At 31.1% G+C, this 27,345-nt stretch overlaps 1 protein-coding gene across 1 annotated transcript in view; it reads left to right on the top strand.

Moving 5' to 3' along the window:
* Window positions 1–12,178: 12,178 nt before the first annotated feature.
* Window positions 12,179–27,345, top strand: part of LOC145333054 (gamma-aminobutyric acid receptor subunit alpha-1-like) — a 64,217-nt gene continuing 49,050 nt past the window's right edge. Inside the window, exons 1-6 of the mRNA XM_080178199.1 lie at window positions 12,179–12,258; window positions 16,053–16,115; window positions 16,665–16,705; window positions 17,023–17,083; window positions 24,879–24,949; window positions 26,052–26,119. Coding sequence (XP_080034325.1) covers window positions 12,197–12,258; window positions 16,053–16,115; window positions 16,665–16,705; window positions 17,023–17,083; window positions 24,879–24,949; window positions 26,052–26,119 — 366 coding nt within the window. The 5' untranslated portion in view covers window positions 12,179–12,196. The remainder of the gene's footprint in view (window positions 12,259–16,052; window positions 16,116–16,664; window positions 16,706–17,022; window positions 17,084–24,878; window positions 24,950–26,051; window positions 26,120–27,345) is intronic.

The raw sequence follows: 27,345 nt of genomic DNA, 5'->3' as shown, positions 1-27,345 counted from the left end.
CCTTGGGGACTTTTATTGAATTTTGATTGATGTGTTCTTGAAGTTAAATGTCAAAACTTTTCAACCACTAATTTTAATCTACAGAATGGGTTATTTCGTGTATCATCATTGGGAATGTACCTTAATTTATCTGCTTTTGTCTTATCACTTTAGATCCTTGGGATGATAAATAAAAGACTAATATTGGCAGGATAACAATTACTACATTTTATTAATGTCATGCTATTATATAGGTGTGCATTCAATTCTGCATGTCAATTATTGATCTGTGTATTTATTTGTGTAAATATCTTTATTTAGTATATGTTTTTTTGTAATTCTATACTATACTATACTATAAATAAAATTGAAAATTAAATCATTTACATGGCTACTCCAAGGCCTAATTACTCCTTTCTTTGAAATTTGTAATGTGATTTGGTATATTAATTTAACATTTAAAAGTATTGCATTAGTTCATAAACTCTATTTTAATCTATTTGTGAAAAGACACAATAGGAAATATAAATAACTTTGTCTGGAAGTTCTAACTTGGCATGGTAATATGTTGAGCTTGTTTTTGGCAAAGGCCTTTCCCCAACTTTAACTTTAAATGTCTCGAATCTGATACTGTCGTAAGAACCATTTTATCGTCTTTAGTTTTGACGAGTGTTGATCCGAGACTTGATTCCATCACCCCCCCCCCCCTACAACGAGTGGATGCGCTACGTGTTAAGCCACAGTTGCGGGTTCTATCTTATATTTTGATACATATACAGAATTGAAAGCACACTACACAGGTTAAAAATGTTATGTTATTGTATACCTACCAGATAAATGGTCTAAAATAGTTAGGGAGTTGAATCCATTTTAATAGAAGCAGAAATATAATCTATGATTACGGTTTTTACCCTCTAAAAAACGTAATCTACCATTCCAATTTTGCCTCTCTTGGTGATGACATCATCAACGTCGATACGATTTTTGAAATGTACCATTTCACTTTCAATAGAGGCGAAACTGGAATAGTACATTTATGTTTACATATCAGCGTATTTATAAACATTGATTTCCTTAATTAAATCGACATAATAGTAATGGAATATTCTAGTTATTATTTTTATTTAACATAAAAATTTGTTTAACTATAAGTAGTATTTTATTCATTCTTACGATTAACATAATTTAAAAATAGTATGTATAATTTCAATTATGTCAATATCAAAAGTTTAAACCACCATTCCAGTTTCGCCGCTCTTGAAAGTGGAATGGTACATTGCAAAAATCGTATCGGCATTGATGATATCATCACCAAGAGAGGCAAAATTGGAATGGTAGATTACAAAAATCGGCTCACATGAAGGAGACTAGCACCGAAATCGAGGAATGAAGAAAGCTAGCACCAAATGTCTTAAAGTGAAGAAAACTAGCACCTAATGTTTTGACCCTTCTTAATTGTATTATGTTTTAATCCTATTATATAAAGTAGTAAGCGTTTTTGTCTTTCCCGAAGGAACTCGTTAACCGCTGAACCGATATTGTTCTACTTTACAGTGAAGCCTCGTATAGGTCCTGGGAAGGTTTTAAACTATTTTTCGAGAGGGTGTCTTAAACCCCCTCTCCCCCAAAAAATAATTTTATAACTCTTTGAAAACTCAAATTTAAAATAGGATGAGGTTGACTTTTCCTTCTCCTACCAGTGCAGTGCCCCTGGAGGCTTCTAGGGGGCGTATCCGCTAGTAATAAATAAATTGCTCCTCCCTCTTTCTCACACAAAATATGTCCCGGCCCTTTTACACCTTTTTAGGATGAAGAAGCCTAGCACCAAATGGTGTAGAATGAAGGAGACTAGCACCGGTGCTAGTCTCCTTCATGTGAGCCCAAAAATCATATCTGCGTTGATGATATCATCACCAAGAGAGGCAAAAAGTGGAATGGTAGATTACGTTTTTTAGAGGGTCAAAACCATAATCGTGGTTTATATTTCTGCTTCTATAAAAATGGATTCAACTCCCAAACTGTAAAAGACAATGATTGTTATTGTTACAGGGATATGTTAATAACAGATGAAATAACAATCCCCCAAATTGATTATAGTGCAAAAATCTGTCTTATGTAGATTAAAGATATTAGGTAAAAAGAGACCAAAGAAGAAGAATTTATATTTTGATATATAAAAGTAAAGGATTAGAGGGGACATGAGCTACATAGAACTGTGCCGACAAGCCGGGGATCCTGTCCCGATTTTGCATTGGGTCTTCGAAATCAGCTAACAGCGTCGGAAAAATAAAAACAGCAAACTCCCAACAAAAGAACAGAAAACAATTAGACGAAAAGGGTCTGCATCACTTTGGCCAGGTAGTTGTCTGGATTAAACATCTATACTTATACATTTATTGTTGATATGGATGTAATAGGAATAAATATAAAAAGGGCACAGTGAAAAAGAAGGATTAAACTATATAATTTCTATCTTAAAATGAAATATAGTATTTGTTTTGCGAAATTGTGTATTTTGCGCGTCAACTCTAATTGTTACCAACAAAGAAAAGATATTTAAAAGAGAACCTAAAAGATTTATTTGAAAATACTATTATATTTCTAAGAGTGAAAGCTAGGAAAATACATGTATATGTAAAGGCACCAATATTGCCTAAAGGACCACAAATAACAAATAGGTTGGTACACTTTGTTACAGAGTTGTTTTATAATCAGGAACGTCCAAGCTTTTTACTTCGATGGGGAAAATGAGGAGTTTTAAAGGTTGGAGGGGGGTAATCTAATGTATTTATAAATTTTCGAGGTGGGTAAATAAAAGGGTTTCAAAGTTTTAAGAGGGGGGAAACGCCCCGTTACCCCTACTTTGGACGTTTATGAATTACTCTAATATTTATTTTATTTTCGTTACTGCATATATAGACTTGATTTCAAGTAAATTAAATATATTACCTATAAGGGAAAAACATTGTCTCCTTAAAAATTGTACCAGCCTGAAAAACAAGATAAAACAATGTGAATGATTATTCAATGCTACCTACCCACACACTGTAAAACTACTGGGCTTTTATTATATCAACATAAGACTAAAGTTGCATTATCGTTATTAAAATGACATTACACGTTATAGTTATTGAAAAAAAATCAAGCATCTTATTACTTACTAACGGCTGTTACCCTAGCATCTAGGAGATCTTTACTTGAAGGGGTGGGAAAGCAAGCAGAAAATTCAATAAAATGATGAACTTATTGAGTTCAGTAGCTACCAAAATCTTAAGCTATTGATAAAAAAATACACTACTCAATGTAATATTGTAAATTGTCAGCCATGCCCACTTTTATTAGGATTACAAAGTCAACAACAATGATGTAAATTGTATGTAAATATAAAACCTCCAAGTTCAACAGGGCTAAACCGCCCCTGGTCAGAGAAAATCTCAATATCATGACTATGGATATAGATACTCAGTAATCATTCCTGGGTTTTGATCAGCAAGATTAACTCAGCAGAATAAATGAAAATTACCAGGGAGGGCTCGGTGTAGATCAACTGATCCTACATTATCTATACATTGCAATTCCTGGAAAAAAATAATTCAAAAATTTTCTAATGAAATTGATGTATTACAGGGTATTAGGAAAGAGACACGCAAACGACAACCTTACCAACCCATTAATTGAATACCTTTTATAAACAGTGTAATGTAAATGTTTTCAATATCTTTAGTAGCAAATTCTTAGATATAGTACAGCAAATATGATTAAATATTTAAAAAGATATAATTTTGGTTAGTTTATTCCCACACCAACACACCTATATATAAAAGTTGATAGGAAAGCTTTCAGACATTCATTTCGATGTTTCTTTATCCAGTTAGATTCAGCAATGGGTTTTATTGTATTAGAATACCTATTTTTATTTTTCATGTTCTATATCGTTTATTCTCCCCTACTCAAATAATAAATATGTATCGAGGTATATGGGAGGATTTTTAAAAAAATACATTAATGTAATTTTTAGTGATTTATAATAGTTATATTATGTATTATGTATGTCTATCCCATTTGATTATTTTTTTACTCCAATCCTCTATTTTTTCATGGATGGGTGGGCTATTTGAGTAAAATCATTGCTTTAACCAATGTTAAAACCTTGAAAGGTAAGTTAAAACTAAAGTTGTTCAACCTTGTCAACCAATCATATTTATATACATAAGATTTTTTTTGCATAGTGTATGTACATAAATTAAGTGGTCCAATTTCCTTTCACTTAAAATCCACGACTTTGAACATAATACATGCTACATAAATAGGTACACCTAAATATATTTACCTTACATATATTGTTAATTTATAAACCCTTTACGGTCGGGGGGGGGGGGGCGTTGAACGCCCCCCATCCGGTTTTTTCTATCTCATTTTCTGTGTGTGAAAGATAAAGAGCCCAAACTGCTTGACTTTTTAAGTATGGGTATGACACATAACTGAGAGTTGGAATTTTTTGAATATCTCCATCCTGGCGGGCACAGGATGCCAGTAAACCTGGCAGGGTCATCCATGTAAAGAGCAAAAATATTTTTTTTGACTTAAACAAAGCATTTTATCATACCAAAATACTAAAAAATCCTCTAGTAGTACATCCTTATATAAAATACAGGTGTTCAAGTCACTTTCAGGTTCCAGGTATGATCCTGCAGGTTCTGATCCTCCAGGTCTCCAGAAATCTTTAAAAGGCTCCTGTGGCCGTAATTTTTTACTTCAAATTTTAAACTTAAGCTTTTCTTACATGTCTACATAACGTATTTCATTTCATGAAGATCCGCCGCCGTTTTCCCGCCGACCGCCGACTGCGGCGGCTGGCAGCTGCCAAGTAAAGCTGCGGCCGCTGAAACTTATATTTGATATTTCTAATGTAAAATTTACATAAAAATAAACATTTTCTGGAAAAAAATTTTCTTCTAGCTTCAAAAATAAGAAAGTTACAGCCGTTTGAAATTTTTAAGTAAAAAAAGACCTAAAAACAAAGGTTGTTAAATAAAAGGGCGAAGGAAGCGAAAATTGACCTAGACTTATAAAAGGTCGGAAATTCATTATCAAACCATGGACTTGCACAAAAAAAATTAGCCCTCTAGCTCTAATAGGAACTGAGATAATAAGGGGGGTCGTTGAACGCCCCCCCCCCCCCGACCGATTAAGGTGCGGCAAGGGGCCCGACTGTAAGGGGTTAAGAAATAGCAAAAATACTTAAATATAATCGAAACTAAAGAACTAATAAGATATACATATGAATGTGTGTTTACTGAGGAAATGAAATAATTATATAAACTTATTTTAATAAGGGTAAACTAAAGTAACATAATATCAATTTGTTTTTACCAAAAGATTTCATTACCGCTAGACTAGTATTGCTTTCCTTTACAGTGAATCTTCCTATTGGTTCAGGATTTTTATTTTATCTATTTCTGGTAAAGGGTATCTTCACTCTCTCTAGCGAAAATATTAAATACTTTACCCCACCAAATTTATTTTTTTCTTCTACTGAGGTGGATTCTTAAAATGAATTTGCCCCACTAATCGCTTAGTGGGGCAAAATTGTTTTCGTGAAAAATCCTCAAAAATCACATTAAAATCTACAAAAATTAAATAAAATCTTATGTTCATGATTTTGTTTAATTTTGTAGATTTTTAATGTGATTTTGGTGGATTTTTCAAAAGTTTTTTGCCCCATTAAGCGATTAGTGTGGCAAATTTTTTTTAAGAATCCACCTCGCGAGACGAAAATGATAACCCACTTCGAACTTAAATAGTGCATATGAATTAAAATTATGAAAAGAATATCATTGCATGGTTTGTAGTCACACAGTGTCAGTTACCCTCTTTACAATTAAAGTTCAAACCTCTCTGGCAAAAGCCTGTGCATGCCTCTGTATGACTGAGCTACCTTTTTACATATTCTTTTAACTTGGAACTACTCTACATATAAAAAGCCAATACCAGATTTGTATATCAGTTGGATACATGATTGGATTAAGTGTTTTGTTACAGTTATTATTAATAAAAAATAGCACCACAACCAGTAAGTTAATATTAATGAAACTTTGTAGAAATATGTAAAATGTAAACTTATTCAATCCCTGAAAATTTCAGCCGATTATCTGGACTATGAGTAGGAATAAGCAAAAAAAAAAACTTTATAGAAGTGAGCAGAATTTGAATTTAAATTTGAGACTTCTATCCTAAATAGGAATCGAGAAAATCATGAAAACTTAAAAATCTAGGAATCGATCTAGCACCCCAATTAATTGACATATCTTAATTAAACTTGGTGAATATATGAAGAATGGAAACTTATTTATTCCCTTAAAATTTCAGGCGTCTATCTTGAAAAGGAGACATTTCAAATTACAGAATAGCTTCACTACTAAAAAGTTTAAAATTAACAGAATTACTACGCTTTCTAAATGTAGGAATCAACCTCCGATGTTTGAAATCGATAGGACAATTCTAACATGCCTAAATTAAAGAACAAATATTTTAACAAGGATTAGATTAATGAATAAATAATGTAAGCCAAAAATCTATAAATAAATTGTTGCAAATTTCAAGAATCCAAATATTAAATTATTTATCAACTATATATTGTAAACTATAACTTACTTTGTCTATCATAAAGTTTTTCCAGTATGGCTTCGAAACCGATTGTTATCTGCTGGATTATAACCGGTTCTCAGCCATACTTAGAAATCATGTATAGCATCGTATTACAGAAATGTTTTACAAATATAGAAATAAATATCACAAAATTTATACTAGTTCAGTTAGACCGAGCATTCGGCCCCAAGGGTCTAACAAAACTGGTTTTAATCTTATGATTTTTTATCTTAATTTCCGCGGAATGCTGTCTAATATACTATGCTATAAATAACTATTCTTCAACACTTTAGTACTTTTCAATAATGACAGATAATGCAAATTATTTTTTCCTTGTGTAAACCAAACCTATTAAATAATTGCAAATTTTCATATATCTATTTTAGAATGATTTATTAAGTGAATTGTTTGGAATTCTAATCAGGGGGACGAGGTAGTAGATTGGACTGTAAATTATACAAACACCAAATGTTTTAAAGGCTTTTGAGGACTTTTAACTCGATCTAAAGTTAAAATAGTTTTGTTTCTCATCATTGGGTAATGGTGTATATTTATCGTTCAATATCTTATCCCTTTAGATCCCTGAATTTAATTCATCAAAATTTGTACAAATAAATATTATGCATCTTTAATATATTTGCAATACTCTTTTACTCATGAAAATGTAATACTATTTTAAACCTCATCGGTTTAAAATTGATTAAAAAAATATAAATAATTTTGAATAGGGTTTTTGTATTTTCTTTTTAATCTTACTAGCGGCTTCGCCCCTAGCCTCTAGGGGCTTTGCCCCAAGAGGTATAATTACATCTTCTATTACTTACCCAGCAGAACGGATTGCAAATTTTCGCACCTACCCAGCAGGAAAACATTTTCTCGATTAAATAACGAATTCGCAAAATTCGTAAAAAAAAATAGCGATTAAATAACGAATTTGCAAAATTTGTAAAAAACAAAAAGGGAGGAGGATTTTTTTTATTTTGGGGGGGTTGGGGGTGTCCCACCCCCCAAGAAAATAGCTTAAAACCACTGCAGGACCAATAGGTATATACCCTGAAGAGTAGAATCCGATCGGTTCAGTGGTTACCGAGATCTTAAGCTTCAGACGGACGGACGGACGGACAGACATCAAGCTACTTTGTATTATAGATTATAAGAGTATATATATACTATTATTTTAGGTTGTTCCTACAAAACTGCATAATATTAGCAAAGAAGTTACTAATAATTTGTTTTTGTTGGTCGGTCTGTCGGCAGTATAACTAGTCTATATTTCTTATTGTAAACTGCTGATACTTTACTGTCTTTTTATCCTTTTTAAAACAAAATAGGTAAATCCTGTAATAAATAAATAATTCTCCACCACCCTATAGGGCAGAGCCACAAGTTTTTTTTTTAAAGCGAAGCTTTTCTATAATTAGGGTCGTTCCGTCCGTACGTCCGTAACGGATAGGTTTTTTCTATAATTTAGGCATGTAAGAATTGTCCTATCGATTTCAAACTTTGCATGGTGATTCCTGTAGTAGTTAGGTACAATTTAGAAAGCGAAGCAACTCTATAATCATTACCAGAATGTCCGTTTGTCCATTTTAATTATGTTGATTTTTTAACTTTTTTAACAACAAATTTTTATGTAATATAATTATTCGATTGAACTGATTTTTGGTATACTGATTCCTGGGACAACAAATTACAATATTATAAGCGAAGCAACTCTATAATCAAGTCCTAATGTAAGTATGTCCATAAACATTATTCTGTATCAAGCAGTTTTTTTAATTTACTTACAATTTTGCTTCGACTCTTATACATTTATATTCTGATTATTCAGTTCTGACTCTTTACAAGTGTTAATGTCCATATGTCCTACCGTTTCAGTGCATCGCTTTTATTGATGTTGTCATCCTTGTTAAATTAATTAATGCTTTTAAAATTTGCCTACATGCAGAAAACATTTATTTTGCTTTGCTTTGCGCCAAACCTTTCATTTTACTTTTGACGGGTATTTGAAGCAAGAAACCTTTCTACAATAGCAAATATTTACATAATTTATTCAACAAAACTCGGCAGGGTTCGGCAGCTGCAAGTCAGCGGTCAAGAAGCTGCCATAAATTGACATTTTTATTTACGTAAAAATTAATTATCAATTCCCAATTTTATTTACACACTAGTGGTTACGCCCCTAGCACCAAAGGGCTTTGTGTTAAAAAAAATAACATAAAACCATTCCTACATTTAAATCTACAAATTAAATAGCCTTAAACCATCCCGAGACATATGTAAACCTTCATTTTAAAAAAAGATATCAATATGTTCAGTAATTATTGAAATCTTAATGTTAAGACAAAAAATCCTTACTACTTTTTGGGTGGTAGGCGGCTGATATGCCTCGAAACTCCGTGAGAATTGAAATTGTAGCTTGGCCGTGTTTGTATTTGTTTTTGCAGCGCCCATATTCTTAATTTTGTTCGTTTGTCTGTCTGTGTATCTTTTGAAATTGTTGTTATTGGTATTGCCAAGATTATTTCGGATAAAAGTTTTAAATTTGAGCCAATAGAGGTGAAGGGACACTTTTTTTGGTAGGTGGGTGTCCTATTCCATCGGAAAAACCACCACAGGACCAATATGTAAATTCCCCTGACAGCATAAGTCAATATTTTAAAAATCTTTTAAAATTAGTTTTCTTTTTACCCGTAACAAAATTTGTAGTGGTGAAATAATAAGTTACAAATCTATTGATAAAAAAGTAATTTCTTTACCTTTTGATTTTGGGTTGAGCCCAAATTTCTCGTGGTAACAGGAGTGGTTTCGGAGTCAAAACTTTGCGAGCATACCTCTTACCATTATCCGCGTTTTGCCTTGTGTCACCCGGAGACTAGAAATACGGGAAATCTAACATACATTTATATATGTGGGTATGAGGGCTAAATTTAGAGAAAATGTACGGGATGGTTCACATACATGGTACTCTTATCTATGTTGAAGGATTCATATATACATTTAACTTTTGTTCGGACCATTCAAACAGTTGTATTAATATACTAGAGGCAGAAAGAGTATAGTTTTTTTTGTTTAAAATATTTCATCCAAAATAACTACTTTGTGATTTTTTATCTATAATACAAAGTAGCTTGATGTCTGTCCGTCTGTCCGTCTGTCTGTCCCTTAAGATCTCGGTAACCACTGAACCGATTGGATTCTACTCTTCAGGGTATATTTCTATTGGTCCTGTGGTGGTTTTAAGCTATTTTCTTGGGGGGTGGGACACCCCCAACCCCCCCAAAAACAAAAAAATCCCCCCCCCATTTTTTTTTTTTTTTTTTTTTTTTTTGCTGAAGATTTCCTAGGTTCTTTGGGTTTTGTAAAGATTTCCTAGGTTCTTTAGGTTTTGCAGAAGATTTCCTAGGTTCTTTAGGTTTTGTAGAAGATTTCCTTGGTCCTTTAACGAATTTCGCCTTAATTTTTTTAATCACCTCTTGGGGCAAAGCCCCTAGAGGCTAGGGGCGAAGCCGCTAGTAACAGAAAAGCCATTCAAATGTCATTAAATAGCACAGAAATTGTAACATTCTAAATGAAATAAGAACAATAAATTGTAATACAGTTGTTTGATTTGTAAAAAAATTACTAAAATTACTAAATAAACCATGGAAAAAATATATATTAGTTTGGGTGTCTAGTTAGGTCTCAATGAAGCTGAACTGTTCAACAAAAATGTTTTTAAAGCTTTAAAAAAGGTTTATTTTATCAATTATATATAAATCATGAGAAACATAGTCATAGAAAATCAGCTATTCCTCAACCTCACAAAAGAAAAAGTAAATTTCTTCCTAACTTTTTGTCGAATTTTACAAATTTCACGATAGTTTAGTTATGTCCCGGTTTAAGGCTATTTATGGAGAAAAAAGTTGAAAACTGCAAGAGATGGGAGCAAAAAAAAATCAACCATTTGACTTAAAAAAAACAAGTAAACTTATTCCCATTTTTTGTTTTTCAATTTACATGAGAGCTTTCCTTCTGTCTTAGTTTTAGGCTATTTTAATGACAATAACAGGTATTTCAATTAGAGGCTATACAAAGGGTGCAGCCGAATGTATTGAATATAAAAAATCTAACGAATCAAATTGTTTTTTCTTCTTTTTTTTACAAATAAATAAACATATTGGATGAAATAAATATTAATTAAGAATCCAAGAAAAATGTAATCAGACTGACAGCTGTAATCCTAAAGTTCATACATTGTCTTTTATTTAAAGCAAAGTTATTCTATTATTAGGGTCAGTCTGTCCTTTTGATAGCTCTTATCTTTAATTTGGGCATGTTAGAATTGTCATATCGATTTTAAAATTAGCATGCTGACTACTGTAGTTAGGTACAACTTTCTATAATCGTTACCAGAATGTCCGTACTTCCATTTAAAAACATGTTGATTTTAAACCTTTTCATTTGCTTTTTAGATTCCAATTAAAATAAGGTATAATGTTATAAGCAAAACATTTCTATAATCAAGTCTTATAGCTGGAAGTATTCTGTTAAAACAGTTTTGCAACAATTTTTTTTTAGATTTCTATGTTTACACGAACTAGGAAGCGGTTTCCATGAAGACAAGGTTTTCAATGTATTTTTTCAATATTTTAAAATATTTTTCAGTTTATATCTTATGTTTTTATAACAATGAGAAAAATCTTTAAACTGAAAAACATTGAGAAAAAAAATCCTTCGATGAAAACATCCAATAATGGATACGCTAATCTTTCTGGTTTTCCATGTAAAAATTTTGATTTCTTATTACTGCGCTTATGGACTTAGTTGTCTTATTTTATTACCAATAGGATATAAACTGTTCAGTTTATTATCTTATTTTATTCTCGTTTTCCTTTTATGTGATTTTTAATAAACTAAAAAATCTTCATTCTAATTTACTTTTTTCCCTTTTGAAATAGATAATTTTGATTTCGACTTCGAATTTAACCATCTCAGACAAAAGAGATGTTATAGATAAGAAAATGCTAAAATAATGTGACACTATAAAACGAAAAAGTATGACTATGACAACATGCATAAGTAGCGAAGCATAAAAAATCATGGAATAGATAAACAGATATTTAATTCTAATAACAAAACAAGAGAAAATATGCAAAAACTTAAAGAAATTCACGAATCTTATAAAATATAAGGTTTATGTCAGTTGAAGCATGACCGATAAACAGATGGACAAAATGTATATATTAATGCGCCTATGGCAAGATAATTTCCTCCCCCCCCCCCCTAAAAAATAAATAGCTGTCTATCGTCAACAGCAGCCATGAAAATCACATTATCCCTATAGCGTTACGAACTGATTTACTGCCGGACGAACAAACAAAGTGAATTATAAAGCAGCATTGTTACTATGAATAGCGAAAGTACACATTAAACATTTGTTGACACTTTAACTTTAACAACGCATTTGATTTAAATTTGAAACAGCGAAGAACATAATTTGTTCTTAAAATATTAAAATATAATTTTTTCTCATTTTTATGCTGCGGAATTTTGTTAGATAATCCAATAAGTGATTTTTAGAGTTAAAATGTCAGAAAACACAATATTAATATTCTTACTGTGCTTTTCTTCTCTTTTCTATGGGTCCAGGTAAGGTATTCTTTTTTTAATCTGGCTTAGGCTGTGCAATATAGGGTAAATCTATTCAAAGAATGATTTTATTTGATTGACCGTTGATATCCTGCTCACCACTGGACCATTTCAATGAAAGCTTCGCATATAGGTGCTATAATGATATAATGCTTTTTTATTGGGCTGGTTTTAGGCTATTTTACCATCCTTCCTATCTCTAGATGCAAGGGGAGCCGTTCTAGTCGACTTTTCCTAATTGAATGAATGAATATGTTTTAAAAAAAGTTATTGTTGATTGTTTAGAAAAAAATAGCTGCAATTTTTGTTGTTTTTTTTGGCAGTTCATTAGAATGATTAACCGAAACCTCGTCTGCTGCTGCCGAGCCCTGACTATAAGTATTAATATACTGATTGCTCTTTTTAATTGGTAATTATACTGTCTGTCTCATTAATCATTAAAAAAAACAAATAAACACTCCAAAAACGCTTGAAAAATGTATATTTTCTTTCCTTTATATAATACTAGCGAATACGTCCCTTGAGGCCTCTAGGGGCACGTAATATTTTCAAACCATATTATGATCCGCTAGATGTGGTTAGTTATATTTTTGCGATTTATCTTGGAAGGGTGGTGGTACGCTCCCCAAAAATAGCTATAAACCTTCACAGGACCCATGAGAAGCTACAATGTAAAGGAAAACCATATCGTTTCGCGAGATCTTTCGGTACAGACAAACAGACAAAGATACTGTTACTTTATAATGAGGATTTAATTTTAGACCTTTCTTTAAAAAATATTCTTTTCTAATCCTAAAAATAAAGTAGTAAGGTGTTTTAGTCTGTAGCGAAGGATCTCGCTAACCACTGAACCGATACGGTTCACATTTACAGTGTAGCATCTCATAGGTCATAGGAATGTTTATAGCTATTTTTATGTTGGGTACCACCATCCCCCCCCCCCCCCTCTACTTCTTTTTTACACTAAAAAAGGGAGGAGAGGTTGAATTCAAGCCATCATAACCTAGAGGTCTCTAGGGGCTTAACTGCTAGTACAAAATAAATAAATAAATATGTAAAATATTGTGTTAAATTTGGCCGGATTTATGTTGATAAATAATGACAATGTTTACTATATGTAAAGTGAGGAACGTCGGTGAAGGACTGGTTGTTTAAGCGATTTCAATATTATTTATCAAAATTGTACAAATTGGGGATATTGCTGTTTAAATCTTTAACGCTGAGATATATTTCGGGAATAGACCATTAACATTTTATCATTTATTAGAAATCTTTTAAATATGCTTGAGGCAATCATAATATTCACTGATTCGTTCAAAAACTGCCTTTTTTAGGCTATTTTGTGAAACCAGTACAAATGGTGGGGACCTTTTCCATCTGCTAGCAGATTGCTTTCTACTATTTTGTAGCGACTTGGCTGTTGCAGTATTTCCGACACAATTGGCTAATATTCAAAGACCCAATTCAAAGTTACTTATATCTCGTGCCCTCTCAATTTTTACTTTAATGTTGCTTTGGTTGTTAGTTTTCAACTGATATGCCTCACTGGTATAAATAGACAATGTTGATTATTTAATGATACTTGACAGGCTACAACAAGTATACGGATAAAGTTCTCAACAAATCAACTCAAAATTTGGGGAATAGTCCCTTTCGTAACATCGTATTTTTAAATGGCTTTGTATAGGTTATTTAGGCTAAGTTAGGTTATATTGGGTTAGGTGATTGCCACAAAGGGTTAGGTAATTGGCCCCGCAGTGTTAGAGCACCCCACAAGGGCTAGAAATAGGAGAAAAGCTACTGTGAAAAATACGAAGAATCGCCTCATAAGGTGCGATGTTACGAAAGGGACTATACCCAAAATTTGAAAATAGTTTTTAAGAGAAAACAATCTTCCAACCAATTTACCATTGATTGTTTCATCCCTGCATCTTCAATTTCAGAAAAGAAAGGTACATTGGACTGTAAATTACACTGGTACCCATACATGTTATCTTATTTGTTGGTCTTTGTGTTTTTATTAAATCTTGCCAGCAATGTTTCAAATTTTTAACCAATAATCTAAATATAAATAAGGGGTAATTTTGTTTACACTCATTGGGGATGTAAATTGATAAATCGTCCATTGTCCCATCCCTTTATCCTTGAGGTAATTTGCACCTGAGCCATAATTTAAAGTAAATTATTGAATCATAAACCATTTATTTTTATCCATTTAGTCAACATCATTAATTTTACTTTTTTTTATTTCAATGAGTTTCTAGTTTTATGTGTTTAATATTTTTGGTCAAATTTACTAAAATAATGTTTAAATTTTTGAGGGAAAATGAAACAGCGTAAAGTGCCACTAAAAAATTAACGTCGAGCAATAAAATGACCAATGAGAGGCCAGTATGAATTTTACCATTGGTCAATTACAATGTATACTGGACTATCATTGGTCATTTAATTGTATGTAAATCAGGCTGACAGCCACCCATATATAAGGCAGCTTGGCTGAGTCTGCACGTTCTAACTATAAAACTAACGGCGACATTTAAATGTTTTTTTTTTATTTTAAATATCTAATTCAAGAAATAATTTGTCTATGTTATCAGCTGTTAAATTCATGTCTCTACGCAGCGCGACTACGCTAGCGACACTATGCGGCGGAAATATTTCATTTTTTTTCGATTTTATTGTGATTTCTCTTGGGAGGGTGGTGGTACCCTCCCCCAAAATAGTTATAAACCTTGATGGGACCTATAAGAAGCTACCCTGTAAAGGAGAACCCGATCGGTTCAGCGGTTAGCGAGATCCTTCGCTACAAACAAACAGACAGACAAACAAACAGACACACAGACATCGTTCTACTTTGTATTAAAGATAATAAATAAATGCAAGTTAACTTTTGATTGGTAGAAAATGTTGAAAAAATATGTTGCTTCAATGCTGGTAATTTGAAAATTAGGCGGCAGCTAAGGACGTCCAAGCTTAAGGAGGGTAGAATTAGGGATTTAAAGGTTTTAGGGAGGTAATCTAATGGATTTTTAGGATTCTGAGAGGTTTCAAAAGCTACTGTGAAAATACAACGAAACCATTACATGACCCAAATTTTAAATTTAAATTTTTTTCTAACACACAAAGTATATTTTTAGCCTTTACTACGATCTTCTCGTATGTTATAATAGATTAATTTAAAATGAAGTTATAAATTGAAATTTAACTTCTTGGACTTTCCAAGCAATGGCCTTTATGATTTATTGTCTAAAGCTGAAATAAATCATATCACTTAAACAATGCTCTATACTGAAATATGTTTATTCATACCATACTTTAGAACAAGGACAGTTATAAATTAATTATTTATATTTATGTCTTATTAGCGCAGCTACTGTTGATTCTAGGATATGTATTGTCGACGATTCTTCTGAGCGAAAATCTTTTATAAAATTACTTTAACTACTCCAAAAAATGTCAGGTATGTTATTTACGAACAATACCTGCCAAAATTGACAAAATAGTTGTTGTATTTCTAGCTAGGTTACTTTATGCATGACTATTGGCTAGAGGCCTCTAGTGGTACTTGAGGGAAGGTGGAGGGAGGGAAGTCGACCCACCAATTTCAGTTTATTTTTTTTATTTTTTAGGAGGACAGAGTTACCCTCCCATAAAGTATTTATACACCTTCCAAGGACATATAAGAAGCTTAAGTGAAAAGAATAACCATATCGGTATAGCGGTTGGCAATATATTTAGCTTCATGGAGATAGAGAGACATCTTGTTACTTTCATATAAGGTTTTTTTGTTCTAGGACTGATCTGATATTTTTGAATGACACAGTCGCCATCTCCACTCCTAATACTTTGTCTTCCAGGTTTATTTTTCATCTTCATACAGAATATTGAATTCTGTTAAAATTATGTTGATTGCACGACCTTTGTCTCAAATTCCTAACTGTGTGTGGTTATGGGTTGCACCTGCTTTTGGCCAAGGCATTCCCCCAACTCTAACTATAAATGTCGCCTACCTGACATAGCAGCAGTAGAAACCATCTTTAGGTATAACGCGGCGACTAGCGGGTGCCCTACTACGTGTTAAGTCACGTTCGTGGATTTATTAAAACAACATTAAAATGTACTCACATGTTCATGTCGATATAATTCCTGCCATGACTCAATTTTGTTAAAGTCGACATAAAAAATGCAATTACAACAGCTGGTTTCAATTTAACGTAAGTCAAAGCCATTATTGAATATATAAGTCTTACTAAATATTTGAAATTTGTAAAATAAAGTGTCAAAATATAAATAATTCTAAAGGGACTTCCACGCATATCTTAAATACACGATAACTCTGCACTGCCAATTTTTCATTTTTTCTTGTTATTCTAGAAAGTTGAAAACACTTTTTTTAAATTTTCTAGTCCAAGTCTGATGGTTGATGTCCCAAATGTTCTTTTAGAAGGTAACCCTTATCATTAAAACTAATATAATACATTAAGTAAGGACAATTATATCCATAAGATCTGCAGTAATAATAATAATAATAAAACAACATTATTGATGTTAAATTAACCAAAAGAGACTCAAATTTGTAACTCATTGTTGGTATAAAAGAACATGCTATAATCACCTGATTTAATAAATCTTTGCTTGGGAATTTTATTTAAAATGTGACTAAACATTAACAGATATCTACGTCTGATAGAAATTCCCTTTTAATTTGGATGGATTATTGTGTCTGACTAAACATCTAAGGTAATAAATCTATTATGATTTTAGATAACAGAATGAGAAGAGAGGACAGTGAATTTAAGGGAACTTTGTTGGATGCTGTTAGCAGGTATTTTCATTAAATGTTAGTTGCGCTACATGAAAACATTTTCCTTGTTGTAATATTGGACATAATGCCAAAGAAAATATACTGTAAAGCGGCTCTAAAAAATATTATCTACCCGTTCATATCAACTGTAATTTATCTGTTGCAACAAATAGCTTCGCCAAAGCATCTGTTTGGGCCTGTATTTGAATGATCTGTGATAGGGGAGAGAAATAGCCGAATTAAGAAATAATATAGCCTAAAACCATTTCTATACCTATACTAAGTTCTCTAATATAAGTAACTATACCACTTCCATTGAAAGCGAGATCTTAACGGTCAAAAGGGTAAACCTTACTACTTAAAAAAACACTGTATCCAAGATATGACTAATGACTATAAATAAATTCTATTAGTAGGATAGCGTTACAGAGATCTGCCAAATATTTATGTCTTTATTTCCACTTATATCATAAGGGAGCCGTTTTAAATGATTTTTGGAACAGATTTTCAAAATTTCTTAAATTAGGCTCAAGGTATTTAATAGTTTATTTACTTATTTTACTTTTTTCCACATAAAGTCTTGACGTAAAAAGATTTAGAGGTGGTTTAAAGCAATAAAAGATGTAAATTAAGAGATTTATTTTCTCAACCAGACTAATTTATTAGGTATAAAAACACCAACTTTTTGTTTGTCTCTACTAAATTGTTTGTCTCACGTAAAGCTTCGTTTAAACAAGGATGACAACATTAATATACGCATGACTCGACAACATTAAAAAAAATCAATATTGAAGACTATTTTTGAAGTCTGGAAATAAAACTATAAACATATCTCACTCTATATGGACTAACTGTAAGACCTATTTATTGAGTAGCTTCGCTTATACCTTAGTCCTTTTATATAATTTTTTGAAAATAAATCTAAAAATTAACGTTTTTACATTCTGATAATCATTATCTTAAAGTTGATTTTAAAGTCTTTGTGCAAGGCTTTAATCGCAAATAGATCAATTCCTTAAATCAAGCGTTGCAGACTGACAGGGACACGTTGAGATTAAGATAATTTGCATAGATTCCTTTAAACAAAATTTACCAAAATATCACGCACAATAGGGAAGATAATTTATTGTGCATTGCCCCTTCCCTGAATTCCTTTAAAAATGCAACAATACGATATTTTGTGCAAATAATTTTTTTCTAAGGTTTCTGTATTATATTCAAATGTTAAAAAGTATAAATATTTTACACACGAAAAATTACATCCTCCATCCTTATTTTCCATTCCTATTAAAAATAAGGGGGGGGGGGGTTGTCTGTGCTCTACTAGGCAATTTGAGGGAAACCACCCTGATTATTTACATATTTGATGGGTGCAGTAGGCACACACACATGAATTACATAAAAAAAGTTTTTAAAAGCGAAGCTTTTCTATAATTAGGGTCGGTCCGTCCGTCCGTCCGTCCGTAACGAATAGCTTTTTTCGCTAATTTAGGCATGTTAGAATTGTCCTATTGATTTCAAACTTTGCATGGTGATTCCTGTAGTAGTTAGAAACGATTTAGAAAGCGTAGCAACTCTATGATCATTACCAGAATGTCCGTACGTCCATTTTAAACATGCTGATTTTTTACTTTTTTAACAACAATTTTTTATGTGATCTATTAATCCGATTTATCTGATTTTTGGTATACTGATTCCTGGGTCTACAAAGTACAATATTATAAGGGAAGCAACTCTATAATCAAGTCCTAAAAATGTCCATAAAAATTATTCTGTATCAAGCAGTTTTTCAACAATTTTACTTACAATTTTGCTTCGACATTTATACATTTATATTCTGATTATTCAGTTCTGACACTATACAAGTGTTAGTGTCCGTTTGTCTTACCGTTTCAGTGCTTCGCTTTTATGGATATTGTCATCCCTGTTTTTTCTATTGTCCAGTCGATATATTTACAGAAGAGGGTGACTTGGTGCAGTTTAAATAATAAGAATATTGAAGTTTAAAGTAATAATAGTTATTTATAGCATCGTATTTTAAAAAGCTGAAACCGCAGATATTAAAATAAAAAATTATAGAATTAAAACCAGCCCTGGTTAAAAGATTTTATGGTTTTTATTTTAATATTCGTGGAGAATTTCTGTAAGACGATGCTATTCAGGATTTTTCGGTATGACTGAGAACCGGTTCAAAGCCAGCTAATATTAGTTGGTAACGAAGCCATACTTAAAGATTTATTTGGTATTGTCCTCGTATAAATCTTTTTTTTCAATTTTGAACTATGAACTCTGGCCGCAGCGCTTGGCTCCCTAGCCTGCCTAGCCGCAGCGCTAAGCTCTTGCCTGCCTAGCTGCAGCGCTCGGCCCCCTTGCCTGCATAGCCGCAGCACTTGGCCCCCTTGCCTGCCTAGCCGTAGTGCTCGGCTCGCTAGCCTAAAACCTAAACTAAAATAGTTGTTCGTCGTTGTTGGGGGGGGGGGGGGGGGGTACTCAAATTTTCAAAATTGAAAAAAAAAATTCTAAGAGGATAACGCCATTTATTTAAAAAAAAAAACGTTCGATTACAGAGACTAAATAGATCGACCGCAAATTCAAATACTGGTTCTAAAGGTTTAATTTTGATTTGTCTATAAATCTCTTTGTATATTTTACCCAAAAACCTTTTTAGTAGCCCTCAAGAAAGGACAAATAAGTAAAAAAAATATTATACTGAAATGATCATTATCGATTGTTTTATAGACTATTCCAATATCCTAATCTACCCTATATGAAAATGTACATATCAAATTGTCTAAACTTTCAGATTATATTTTTGCATTCTGACATTGAGACAAATCTGTATTCAAACAAAAACAGTTTTAAAAAAAGTAAAATTTTTAATTTAATATTAGTTTTAGCAGGTTTTTTTGATAAATTTTGCTGAAAAATATAAAAATCCACGTTATAAATTTTCTCTAATTTGCTTTAAAATTTAATTTTAAGGTATTGGGTATAGTGTTGTTGGGTATTCTGTAGATTTAAATTAGTGAACTTAATCAACCAATCAATCAAACTCAATAAAAGTCCCCAAGCCAACGAATAAGAAAACGTTGTTATAAAACTACGGGGATTAGTGTAATAAACAGCTTATTTCCCCTCTTCTCAGTTTTACACCTAATAATCATATTGACAAAAACACACCCAATTTTTGTCAAAAACCCAGTGATTGTACTTTCCCTAGTCGTTGAAATGTCAGAATCCCATCTTAAGGTAATCAATATTGAGGATGAACATAAAAGCCCTAAATATTTCGTCCCTAAAACTCCCTGTAGTCCATTTTATTCTTCTTAGTAACACTATGGGCAAGTGGTGTATCCGCCAGTTAAAAATGTTTCAACATGACAAGTTTAATCTTTCTATAAAACATGAGGTCATATTATTGATAAAGATAAAATAACTTTTAATTCTATTCAGAGAAAGTCATAAAGTTCCATATTTTTCTTTCAAAACTTTTTATAGTAGCAAAGCTGCTCTATATCTAGGAAATATGTAGGTAAGTCATGCAAGGATATTTCAAATATCTGAAGCCCATAGTTCAAAGTCTGTAATGTATTTAATTTTTTCCCTTCTGTAGAATACAAATATAGATTAAAAATAAAAAAAAGATGTAATAAGTACCCAAAGATTAAAATTATAAAATTGTGGGTACCAGTTCAACCTACAATCACTCCCTGCATATAAGACTGGCCCAAAAAAACATGAATTTTAAAATCTTTACCATATCAATTTGCGGATACCTTGAAGTTGTTACCGGCTCAAATGTAGACCTTTTAGTGAAAACTAGACCTCTCTACAATGAAAATTGATCTCGAAATTTCAATCTTAAGCTTTTTATCAAAAACTTCATATTTTCATGATTTTAACAAGAAATAATTAAAGAACTGCCAACCTAAAATAATGTAACAAGAGTTCAAATATAAAGCAATCATAAAAAGTAGGCATAACCGCTATTCCTGCCGAATAATGTCGAAAAACGTCTAAATACATTGTTTTATTTAAATTGATAATTTGTGTAAGAAATTGAACTAAAACAGTAGCTATTAGTCTTATGAAAAGAGAAATGATGAAAAACTCTAAAAAATATACATTTTAAAGACATAAAATAGGAAAAAGTGTTTTTAATAAATTTCATGGCTCAACAGACATTGTCGCCAATAAAGAGACAATTTACTTAAATAAAAAATTAAATAAAGGTAAAAAAATATGTAATATACTTATTCTCATATTCAACTTTTTTAAAAAAAAGCATACTAATAAAAAAAATAATATTGCAAAAAATAATTTGATTGTTTTTTATTAAACCAGGAATAAAGAGTAAGGCTTATCTTTAATTATTTTTCTTCAATAATTTTGCAGTATGAATTAGCTTTCCCAAATTATTGTATTGTACATAAATAAATTTTTATACTTTCTTTCTTCATATGTTTATTCCTGGTGATTTTAATATTTTATTTCAATGTTTGTTAACAAACAGACAGAAAATTTGATGTTTTGCTTTATATCTGGTGTAAGCCTTTCATAATTTGGGGAATTAAAGGTGAAAATAAATATGCATTTGACGAGATAGCGATAGATTTTTTCTTAAAATCAATTATAGGGCTAAAATCTACAAACAATACATAACCTATTTTTACATAACGCACATTGAAAAGCGATTTAGACCTTCATTTGGGCCACACTACTGCATATTCAACGATTGATCAACCAACAACAAAACCAGTGCTAGTATTATACATTGGACATATTTATCCTTGTTAAAGAATAGATTTGATGTCTTGATTTAAAGTTATAAAACTTTTTTAACTGACATGATAATATTTCATTTCTTTTTGAAACTTTATTCTTTTTATGAAATATTTGTAGATTTTTTTACATACAAAAATATTACGTCATTCAATAAAATGACCGATGAGAGGCCAGTATAAATTTTACCATTGGACAATTACTATGTATACTGGCCTATCATTGGTCATTTTATTGTATGACGTCATTTTTGGAGGCACTTTACACTGTTTCAAGTAGTAAGGTTTATTTAATTAGTACGTTAAAATCTCGCAAATAACTAAACCGATTTTCCAATTTAGATATACTTAACATAAGTCTTGCGATGGTTTTGGGCTATTTTTAATCACTCCTAATCCCCCCCATTCCAATACATAGCCCCTAGATGCTAGGGAGGAACCCGCTAGTTTATGTTTTGCTGTAAAAATATTTGTATATTCAAATAAAAGCTTTTTCCAATTTGATATTATGACATGTAAAAAGGTACTTTACAGTTTAGTAAAAGAATAGTAATATTCAAGAGTAAAGGCAAACATAAACACATTTACTCCATGACACCAGTTAGACCTGGAGGTATTGTGTTGACAAACAATATCAATCATTTAAAGTGTTTAACCCATGTCATATTATCAACATTATGTTTTTATTTACACAGAGATTTAAAGGGATAAAACAATTGCCGATAAATTGAAGTACATCCCCAATAATGATACACAAAATTACCTCTTTTGTAGATTACAATTAGTAGTTAAAACGTTAGGTCATCAAAATTCAATAAAAGTCCTAAAAGTTGATAAATCAATGAAAAAAATTTGTTATTATGAAACTTTGACACTGGTGTAATAAACAGCTCAATGTCCCCTCCCTGGTATCTACACCATTTTAATATCTAACATTGCCAGGAAAGCGAAAAATTAGTTAATATAGATAGTTATAGTAGTTGGACAAAGTGTCTCAAAAATCAGCCATGTGACGTCAAAAAAATGAGGGAAATGAGAACTGAGAGGAGAAGTGGGAAAGAAAACCATCCCAAAAAGAAATGGATAATATCTCATTTTTATGACGTCACATTTTTGAGATACTTTGTCCCGCTACAATTTTATTAAATATTTTGCATATTATATTATGTCCATTACAGACAAAAGGACATACAGACAATAAATTTAGAGTATAGATGTATAAACAGATAGCTACAAACATTCTTTATTCAAAGACCTAACCCATTGCAGAAGGTTGTTTATCGATATAAATTTTGCTTTCTCACTTAGCTGCTAGAAAGCTCATATGCTGTCATTGGAATAAGGTTTGAAGAAATAATCAAAATCACCAACTTGTTGGTATAAGGATTTGGGGGACCTTTATTATTAATTAAAGTCATCTGACCAATTGTACAAGAGTTGAAACAATTAAATCAAAAGATTTTAGTGTAAAGCTATTTATAAATAACACTATAAGAATAAGATATTGCTATCAACAACAAAAAATAAATGTTTTGCCTAGTTTTTGTAAAAATTTAGAGCATATTTATCATTTAATTTCAATGCTATCTTTTCAAAAGTGTTTCCATTAATTTGTTTGTGTTTTGTATTCAAAACCAGTTTGTTCTGTGTTATTTTATTTGAATATTTAATTCAAAGACAGCTAATTTTTTAAAATAATAAACTGGAACGAATGTCGGAATTTTCTTATTAAACATAATAATGTATGTATAATTAGAATAGTAAGACCTTGAAAATAAGCGATGAATTATTAGATGATAATTATCAGTAAATTTAACAGAATTTAAACGTCATTATTACAAAGCTAGCTTAAAAAGTTTTGACAAAAAATAATAATCCTTTTATTCAAATACTATAATACATTATAACAAGGATGATAATATCAAGTTTAGCAGCATTTAAAAAAAATTGTATTTCTAAAATCAGTTGATTTAATGAATAAAATATTGAAAATATAGCAATGTACAGATTTTTATGATTTTCAGGAATTGAAAATAATTACATACATTTGGTTGCTGATGTAAAAAGCAGAGAAAGGCATGTATAGAGTCATAAAAGAGCTAAAATATAAAATAATTTACATATTACATATTGTTAGGATGTAAAATCCTTTAATAAAAGGCAAATACAGAATATTTTTTATTTACAAATTCATTGAAAAAATAATCCGGACTTACTGATAAAGTGAATTATAGAGTAGCTTCACTACTAAATATAACATACAAACAGACAAGCGCAGCAGATTTACGTAGGAGCTACGGACAGTTCTAATATTTCGAAAAGAGGAAAGGAAGAAAGTTATCTATCTAGTACTGGGATAAAAATTTTAAAGCCCCCTCATAAGGAAATTATTTTAAAAACAATTTAAACCTATATTGCTTTTAATTTGAAACTTAATATTGCTATTTTTAAAAATTGGTAATAAAATCTACTTTCCGAAATGATTGTATTTGTAAGCAGCATGCAGTGAAAATATCTTACAGAAAGCCCAGATTTTTACGGTTTTTATTATTTTTTGACAACACTTAAATTGTTTTGTTTACTTTATTAATTTTAAGATATATCCATTATTTATTTAGTACAAACACAAATACATGTTTAATTTTATAGTTAGGGCATTGTTTCTAAAAATGAAAAATACTGTATAAAACTCGGCCATTCTTGGGTCCAAGCTGTCAAATTTCTCGAGCTATATGAATGTGTTTGTAGGTCTTTGCCATAGTTCTATATACTCATATACCATCGACCCCTCTATACTTAACTTTATTATACAGACACAAACACTTACAAAGCAGTTTCGTTACTTAAGCCCGGAATGAAAGAAGAAAAATCCAGTGCATTTGGCTCCTCGGGTTTAACAAAACTGGAATAAATCTTATAACTTTTAGTCTTACTATCCGTGGAAAGCTGTCTACAATACGATGCGATAAATAACTATTCTCTTTGCAAAATTGTTGCAAATAAAAGCGAAGATCTAATTTGAATTTTGCATATAGGAATGTTACGGCCATCCTGGAGGATTTACTTCACAATTATGATAAAACTGAACGTCCATCTTACGGCAATGGTAAGCAAACTCTTCGAAGGGGGGGGGGGGGATATTACATTGGAAGGAAAACTTATATGTCTATAGTTAAACCAAGTTAATAATAAAGGTCTAAAATATGTATTTTCTTTCATTTAAAGTATTTTAACTTTTGCATCAGAATTTCGAAGATTCTTGTAACAATGAGGCATATTTATATATATTTACAATTTAAAAAAAATAATATTATAATCAAACATATTACGTTTAAATATGGCATTACAGTTGAATAGTAGATTTTGTTAAATTTTAAAAGCACTATCAATCTGAATTAGATAATGGCTGTTGAGCTTCGCTTTTATGTGTGAGTCATCCTTGTTCTTTAGAAGGCAATTTATTACGTCAGTGAAATCGATATATCATTACTTGGATGTTGCACCAGATTTCCATTTACTCCGATTAAGTAATACTCGCAGCTGGCTAATATAACAATACCTCCCCTCCAACTCCTTTGTCCCATCCCCTTCCCTTTCTACTACATGAACGAACTGACTAATAAATAAGATTCATATTAACAAGCTATATTGAAGACAAATTTTTCCCTGTCAATGTATCCACGTTTATCCTATATCCATTATTAGTGAGTAATTAAGTTTATATTCAAGTTTTCTTTTGTCTATTTTAATTTAAATACATTTTATTTGTTTGAAAATATCTTTGTTATGTTAAATTTCAGTTTATAATGGGATAGCTCCATAAAGAAAATTCGAATGAGTTCTACTTCTAAGATTCAATAGTCCAAAAATATAGTTTTAACTTTAGTTTTTAGAATTATCAAAATAAAGATTAACCACCTGCTAAAAAGCTAGTTTTTAAGTTATAAATCTATAATTTGATAAAAATGCAGAAAGCATAATTACACGGACACCGAAAAAAACGAAAAAATATAAGAAAATTAAGATTATAAAATTAAGATTTTTGAAAACTGTCTAACAAAACATCCATCCTATTTATATTGTATTTTTTGAATCTATAATTTTGAATTTAATCTCCCTCTATGAAAATATCCCTTTACACAATAAAAGCGCAGCAACTCTTAAATTTGTCTCTAATGTATGTATGTATGTACTGCTGTTATATTTAGGTAAACCAACTCCAGTACGAGTAAATATTCTGATTAGAAGTATGGGACCTATATCTGAAGCTGATATGGTATACATTTTTTCCCTTTAATTTTTCCGTCATTCCTAATATAATCCTTTAGGAAGGGGTTAGATTCAAGTCCTGTTTTTGGACCCAGTCCTTCACCCTACACTTTCAATAAGTGTCATTCATATATAAGAAATTCTTGTCAAAAGAATAATTTTAAAAGTCATCTTTGTTTATCATAAAACATTTCCATAAAAAAATCCCAAAATGTGATCTGCTACTATTCGTTACTTCTGCATAATACTCAACTGTTCTTTTTGAACAATAGTTTTGTTGCTGTGCTACTTATAGCCAACATTTTACTTGGTGTTTTCCCTCAAAATGCCTTTTTAAACACCAAAACTGCACCCTTTTCTGTTTTGTTTTGTTTATTACTTTAGGTCAGGTAATGTTAGGTTAGATACTATTGGGTATGGTTGCCCACAGTGTTATAGCATCCCGAGGGTGTTATGCATATTAAAAAGAACTACGTGGCCCCTTTCCCCTGTCAATTTATTTTAACAAGGATGACAACATTCATAAAAGCGAAGCACTGAAACGGTAGGACAAACGGACATTAACACTTGTATAGTGTCAGAACTGAATAATCATGATATATATGTATAAGAGTCAAAGCAAAATTGTAAGTAAAGAGGGAAGTCAATTTCTAGTAAATCCCGTAAAGGTGTGTGTTATAAGGCCTAAAAATAGTAGTAGAACGATAAGGTGCTCTATATAGTGGTATTCCCTATTGAATAGAACAATAGGGAAATTTTTTTTTTTTTTTGATAACCGTACCTGGAATATCTATCATAAGAAACTTCTATCAAACGCTTTGTTTGGCTCAAACTGACAAAAATATATAATTATAATAATAATGTTTTCTATAGGTACAAGGTAAAGGTTAAGAACAATCTATACCATTAAATAAAGGAAGAAGCCATGCTTTACAGGTTGTACAAGCAGTGGACATTAAAATGAAACTTTAACAAATCATTAATACAATGACTTAGTGAAACAAACCAACACAACAAGTTACATACAGACAATTTTAAAAACATTCAGATATACAATCTATATAAGAAGGTAAGAGATTCAAAGTGGAGGTTGCATGTCATATTCTTTCTTTGCTTGTTGTGTAGTATGTCATTTTTAGTTTCTAATCCTATTTTAAAGCCAGAATATTTTTTTTTATAATAAAGATTGACCAAAATATAGTTGAAAAACAAGTTAGTTTTTTGATAATGAAA

This window comes from Acartia tonsa, chromosome 12, assembly GCF_053477335.1.
Source record: "Acartia tonsa isolate MP-2025a chromosome 12, ASM5347733v1, whole genome shotgun sequence".
Taxonomy (NCBI): domain Eukaryota; kingdom Metazoa; phylum Arthropoda; class Copepoda; order Calanoida; family Acartiidae; genus Acartia; species Acartia tonsa.
This window is presented reverse-complemented; position numbering and strand designations above follow the sequence as displayed.